The sequence below is a fragment of the Priapulus caudatus genome, unplaced genomic scaffold (assembly GCF_000485595.1).
Source record: "Priapulus caudatus unplaced genomic scaffold, Priapulus_caudatus-5.0.1 Scaffold1128, whole genome shotgun sequence".
Classification (NCBI taxonomy): domain Eukaryota; kingdom Metazoa; phylum Priapulida; class Priapulimorpha; order Priapulimorphida; family Priapulidae; genus Priapulus; species Priapulus caudatus.
The window spans coordinates 989-8039 of record NW_014578189.1 but is presented as its reverse complement, the minus strand read 5'-3'; the positions used below and the strand labels follow the sequence as shown (position 1 = coordinate 8039).

Below are 7051 nucleotides of genomic sequence, written 5' to 3'. Positions count from 1 at the left end.
GTTAATTGCTTGTTCGACATACGTTAATTACTTGTTCGACAGGCGTTAATTGCTTGTTCGACATGCGTTAAGTGCTTGTTCGACATGCCTTAATTATTTTTTCGACATGCCTTAATTGCCTGTTCGCCTTGCGTTAATTGCTTGTTCGACATGCGTTAATTGCTTGTTCGACATGCGTTAATTGATTGTTCGACATGCGTTAATTGCTTGTTCGACATGCGTTAATTGTTTGTTCGACATGCGTTGATTGCTTGTTCGACATGAGTTAATTGCTTGTTCGACATGCGTTAATTGCTTGTTCGACATGCGTTAATTGTTTGTTCGACATGCGTTGATTGCTTGTTCGACATGAGTTAATTGCTTGTTCGACATGCGTTAATTGCTTGACCGACATGCGTTAATTGCTTGTTCGACATTTCCACGTCTGGGTACGTACTGGTCTAACTAATAACTGCTAGCAGTCAATGCTCTTCTGAATGCTCGCTATCTGTTTGTGAACATCGTAAATGATCGATGAAGTTTGAATGCATGCAGCACATGTAGAAGTAAGCTATCAGCACCGGACGAACATTATCATTGTCAAACTGTTCCAGCATCTCGCCGTACACCGTCTTAAACGAGTCGAGGAACAACTCGAAATTGTGAATGCACTCGACGCTGAGCAGGTTGATCTTCCTGACGGCGCGCGGCGACGGCGTCGTCTGCTGCTCCTTGACGATCGCCATCTTGATGTCGAGCGTCTCGCCGTACGTCTCGGCGATCTCGTACGTCAGCTGCCGGCAGACGAGCTGGTGGCGCCGCGGGTTGAGCTCGCCGAGCACTCCCCGCAGCGTGTTGACGCGCCGCTTGTGCATCTTCAACTTGCGCTCAAAGTCCGGCTTAAAGAACACGAGCATCTTGTAGAGCAGACTGGAGTCGCACGTGAGCTCGGCGTAGTCCGACGCGTGGTCGTAGAGCGAGTAACACTTGTGCACGTCCGCGAGCGAGGGGTCAGCCAACTGGAATGCTCTGGGCAGACCGCAGCATCAGAACTGCTTGTGATTCTGGACCCATGGAATCCTACTGGTGACCACTGGATGCTGGTGGACATATCCACAAAGGAGCGACTCATATTATACTTGGTTCCACTGGAGAGCACAGATGCCTCGTCTTCTCACCGAGCAAATCAGGCAATCTCCATGACGATAGCTTTCCTGAAAGAGAAAATGAAGATAGATGTGGTAGAATGGACACTGACATGCCCACCACACAGATTCCAGGAGGACTCTTATAGTTGTGTGTGCCTTTATGCCACGCAACTTCTAAACAAGAGCCGCAGAGCGTCTGGGCTCATCTGAGGTCTGTTGCTACGGTTATAAACGTAACATTTAAGTTGTGCGTAGTGACACCTTTGTTAGGCGCAGATATGCAGATACGCAGTTGCACCCCCCAGGAAAATTTTCAAAAAATGGTGCTAAATGGTGCCTTCTCCTGCATTCTGGGGAGTAATTGGACTGCAATAGAATACATTAGAGATACATTACATACATTTATTAGAGATAAAATGAAAAAAAAAAAATAAGAAAAAGTTTTTTCAAAATATTTTGCAATGCGGTAGGAATAGTATTAAAAGCGGTAGGCGGTAGAAGTCTTCAAAAAGCGGTAGTCTACCGCGTAAAGCGGTAGTCTACCGCGTAAAGCGGTAGGGTTGGCGTGTATGTGTGTCAGTGTACGCGCGATGGCGGCGGCGTGTGTTTACTGTTGATATGCTTCAAGTGCCTGTGGGTAATACGTCTCGCTGATGGAGTAGCACCAAACAAGAACAACCAACACGGTGGCGCCGCCGAGATAAACCGGAGGTCACTCCATGCTAGACTGACTACAATTATATGTAGCTCCTTGATTTTAACAAAAGTATCATTTCAAGTGTGATTTTCAAGTGTCATTGGATAGTGGCGCCGCCACCGAAAGAGCGATGTATTTTGGAACCAATGAGTATTTGTGGAGAACCTGAAATGTTGGGCGCACCGTTTCTGCGCGGTCGTGTAGCCGCTGCTGCCGATTTCAGGGTCAAACAAGAACGTGACGATAACGCTGACACTGAATGTGGGGCGGGCTTCTTTCCAAGGAGGCTTACTTTTCTGTTGCCCAATCAAAATTGCGGATTGTCGTATGTTAAGTTGAGACTGGTTTAGAACTGTTCTGCTGACGCTTAGTGGCATTTCTGGCTGGAAGTCGACTGTGCGAGTAGAAATTGTGCTGAATTGAAAGGATTTGGCTTGATATTGCCAGTAAAGGTATGAAACTTGTAATATTCTAACGGTTTGATTTGTTACTGACCGCGAGTGCCTTATTTGGCCTTTGGTGGTAATTTTACGGTGTTTTTCTCTTGTTTATCGTGTTCTATTACTGATCTTTCGTGTCATTTGCAGTGACCGCTTGGAGAACGATATCAATGTATCGACTGTGTCTATGGCTCAGATGTTAGAAGACGTTGATGTAATCTGATACAGAAATAAACAAGCGCGTTCAAATTCCCGTGATCGTTCAAGCCAACAATTCCATACAGTATTTATCTCCCATTATGTCTTGATATTATAAACTCATAATGTCATTTGTATACATTAGGCAAGACTCACATCACGTGCCTTTTCTGCGTCAACCAGGTCGCCATGATGAAATACGTTGTATTTTGCTCCACACGTGTGTTTACTTTATCATTTATGCGCTATTATTTCTTTACGAATGTCATCTTCAAAGGAAACCTTCAAGTTTAGCATTTTTGTTTCTGTCATTCCGTAACCGCGTAACCTGTTAGTCTTCAAAGTACGAGGAACTATAACGAAGACCGTGTCGGAATTCTCTTTACTTAATTAGTCTTCTCTTAGACAAGGCTTGCAACAATGGGGAAGATAGAGAGGAGAGAGAGAGGAACGCAGAGATGAGAGAGAGGAAGGCAGAGAGGGAGAGAGAGAGAGCGCGCGAGAGAAGCACGGACGCGAACAAGTTTGGGTTTAAAAACGTATATCTAACCTAATTCTTTATTGAATTGTATGTTATAGTGTATCAGACAAAACGAGCATTTATTATCTCGTTAGCCTGCCAGTATGTTCAACATATAAGCGCGCATATATAAATGAATCACTTGGACTTTCGTCACGCCGTGACGGGCTTCTCTTTCGCGAGATATATCACGGTCAGTATACGCGTGGTCCGACGCGTTCCCGCCATGTTCTCACTGTGTTTTGGGCGGCTAAGATTTGAGCTGTGACAACTTTGAATGCTCATCATAATTACAGCTAACGTGAGTAAATAAATATACAGGAATTCTTGCTCAACTAAAGTTTCCGTAGCTGTTATACCTCTCTTTTCTCTGCTTTATGCTCTTTTCTCTCTCTGCCTTCCTCTCTCTTCTCTGTCCTACTCTTTTTTTTCTCTACCTTCCTCTCTCTTTCTCTCCTTTCTGCCCTCCTCTCACCCGCTGTTCTCCTGCTCTTCTCGGCCATCTCCCTCTTCTCTCGTTCTCTCTCTCTCCTTATCTCGTCCTCCCCTCACTCTCTCTCTCTCACAGCTCCTGTCTCCCTCTCTCTCTATCTCTCTCTCTCTTCTTTCTTCCTCTCTCTCTCTCTCCTCTCCTCTCTCTCTCTCTGTCTGTCAAATCTGGTCTGTCACTCTCTGTCGCTCTCTCTGCATCTCTCTCTCCCCCTCCTTTCTTCTCTCTCTCTCGCTATCTCTCTGCATGTCTAATCTATTTATCTGAGCCCCTTCTCTTCTCTCTCTCTCTCTCTCTCTCTCCTCCGCTCTCTCTCTCTCTCCTCTCTCTCTCTCTCTCTCTTGCATGTGTATTCTATCTTATCTGAGCCCGCCCCCTTGCTCTCTTCTCTCTCCCTGTGACGCTGGTTCGCACCTCGCTGCTCTTGTGATCTCTCTCTTACCTCCTCGCTCTTCTCTTTTCTTCTCTTCTTGCTCTCTATCCTCTCTTTCTATCTATCGTATCTCTCTCTCTCTCTCTCTCTCTCTCTCTCTCTCTGTTTCTCCTGTCTCTATCTCTCTCTCTCTGTCGTCTCATCTGCTCTTCTTCTCCTCTCTCTCCTCTCTCTGTATATTCCTCGCTCTATTTCTCTTCTATCTCTCTCTCTATCTCTATCTCTATCTCCCGCCCCCCCCTCTTCGCTTCCCCCTCTCTCTGCTCTCTCTCCTACTCTCTCTCTGTCGCTCGCTCGCTATAACGCTATAACGCACGAAAGGGTACTTACAATTTAACTCAGTCAGTATGTGTGTGTCCTCTTCATCACATTTATAGCTGTATTAAAGCAAGTGAACGACATACAATTAAGATGAAATNACATGCGTTAATTGCTTGTTCGACATTTCCACGTCTGGGTACTGGTCTAACTAATAACTGCTAGCAGTCAATGCTCTTCTGAATGCTCGCTATCTGTTTGTGAACATCGTAATAATCGATGAAATTTGAATGCATGCAGCCCATGTAGAAGTAAGCTATCAGCACCGGACGAACATTATCGCTGTCAAACTGTTCCAGCATCTCGCCGTACGCCGTCTTAAACGAGTCGAGGAACAACTCGAAATTGCGAATGCACTCGGCGCCGAGCAGGTTGATCTTCCTGACGGCGTGCGGCGACGGCGTCGTCTGCTGCTCCTCGACGATCGCCATCTTGATGTCGAGCGTCTCGCCGTACGCCTCGGCGATCTCGTACGTCAGCTGCCGGCAGACGAGCAGGTGGCGGCGCGGGTTGAGCTCGCCGAGCACTCCACGCGGCGCGTTGATGCGCCGCTTGTGCATCTTCGACTTGCGCGCAAAGTCCGGCTTAAAGAACACGAGCATCTTGTAGAGCAGACTGGAGTCGCACGTGAGCTCGGCGTAGTCCGACGCGTGGTCGTACGTAGAGCGAGTAACACTTGTGCACGTCCGCGAGCGAGGGGTCAGCCAACTGGAATGCTCTGGGCAGACCGCAGCATCAGTGCTGCTTCAGTGATTCTGGACCCATGGAATCCTACTGGTGACCACTGGATGCTGGTGGCCATATCCATGCAGGAGCGACTGATATTATACTTGGATCCACTGGAGAGCACAGATGCCTCGTCTTCTCCCCGAGCAAATCAGGCATTCTCCATGATGATAGCTTTCCTGAAAGAGAAAATGATGATAAATGTGGTGGAATGGACACTGACATGCCCACCACACAGATTCCAGGAGGACTCTTCTAGTTGTGTGTGCCATTATGCCGCGCAACTTCTACAAAACAGATCACTGATGGCAGACACAGATGTGATGCAGCTCAGAAAAAGAATTTTGGAAGAAGTTATGGACTGCTGTAAAATTATAGCTACAGCCGAAGAAAAAGAAATGTGCTCATGCTGCAATGATCACAAGAAATCGTACAACAGGATATGCTGCTACAAGTGTGAACAATGGCTTCACTGTAAATGCATTGGTATTTCAAAAGAAGAGGCTCAATGTCTACCTGCTTTTTACTGTCCACACGTTTGCAGGCACACACACACGTACATATCCACACACTCACTCAAACCCACCTATATACGCACGCACGCACGCACGCACGCACGCATGTACGTACATTTGCAGGCACACACACACTTACATATCCACGCACTCACTCAAACACACCTACGTACGCACGCACGCACGCACGCACGCACGCACGCACGCACGCACGCATGTACGTACGTTTGCATGCACACACACACACACACATACACACACTTACATATCCACGCACGCACTCAAACACACCTACGTACGCACGCACGCACGTACGTTTGCACACAAACACACACTTACATAGCCACGCATTCACTCAAACACACCTACGTACGCACGCACGCACAGTGTTGCACACACACACGTACATATCCATGCACGCACTCAAACACACCTACGTATGCACGCACGCACGCACGCATGTACGTTTGCATGCACACACACACATACACACACTTACATATCCACGCACTTACTCAAACACACCTATATACGCACGCATGTACGTTTGCACGCACACACACACGTACATATCCACGCACGCACTCAAACACACCTACATACGCACACACGTACGCACGCACGTACGTTTGCACGCACACGCACACTTACATATCCACGCATACGCACGCACGCACGCACGCACCCACGTTTGCATGCACACACACACATACACACACTTACATATCGACGCACGCACTCAAAAACACCTACTACGCACACACGCACGCACGCACGCACGCACGCACGCACGCACTTACATATTCACGACGGACCACGCATGCACTCAAACACACCTACGTACGCACGCACACCCACATGCACGCACACACTAGTGTCCAGCCACGTGCAAGTGAGAAACCAATCAACGAAAATATAGATATTTTTTACAGCTGCAGGCGTTAGACATACAAATGTACGTTTACGCATTACGTGCGCAACCACAGGCACTTGGAGAGATTTAATAAAATATAATGCTAACTAAATACGAAATCTATTTACTACCAAATTCTTAATGTTTTTATACTCACTTTCACCTATTATTGCCGACAGTTTCCTGTCAATTCCGTCCAAATCCTACGTGCAACCATATACGCTGCCGGCGCCATTGCGCTCGCGGCTCCACTGTTTCACGCTTACACTAATATATATAGTATACTATATACAGTATATATATACTACTATATATACTATATATATTAGTGTAAGCGTGCAACAGTGGAGCCGTGAGAGCAATGGTGTCGGCAGCGTATATGGTTGCACGTAGGATTTGGACGGAACTTCTTCCAATTAGATACTAAAACAACGAAGCAAACATATGCACGCTCGTGCGATCACAATGCTGACAACACGTACAGTTACACGACATTGTGAGCGGGTCCCATCTGATTGAAAGGTCCCTGCAGGTGAGAGTGAGGGAAGTCACGTTCAGGGAGAATTCCCAGCCACTCGTACACTCTAGCTCCAGCTAGGTACCCCAGTGCGTCTCATGGTCGGCTATGAAGTGATCACGTTCATCAGCTGCCGGAAGTTTACTGCCTCGCAATG

General features: G+C 47.2%; 1 protein-coding gene and 1 long non-coding RNA gene across 2 annotated transcripts; one reads left to right on the top strand and one right to left on the bottom strand.

Annotated features, from left to right (window-relative positions):
• The first annotated feature begins 2175 nt into the window (after positions 1 to 2175).
• On the top strand, positions 2176 to 2942 carry LOC106815496. Its single transcript, XR_001394755.1, has 3 exons — positions 2176 to 2276; positions 2608 to 2682; positions 2857 to 2942. It is a non-coding gene; the product is annotated as an uncharacterized LOC106815496 (long non-coding RNA).
• A 1403-nt stretch (positions 2943 to 4345) lies between these two features.
• Positions 4346 to 6566, bottom strand: LOC106815495 (KIF1-binding protein homolog). Its single transcript, XM_014819960.1, has 2 exons — positions 6535 to 6566; positions 4346 to 5128 (listed from the first exon to the last, which is right to left on the bottom strand). Exon 2 carries the CDS (start codon positions 4823 to 4825, stop codon positions 4385 to 4387), a length of 441 nt encoding a protein of 146 aa, XP_014675446.1. The 5' UTR covers positions 4826 to 5128; positions 6535 to 6566; the 3' UTR covers positions 4346 to 4384.
• Positions 6567 to 7051: the final 485 nt, after the last annotated feature.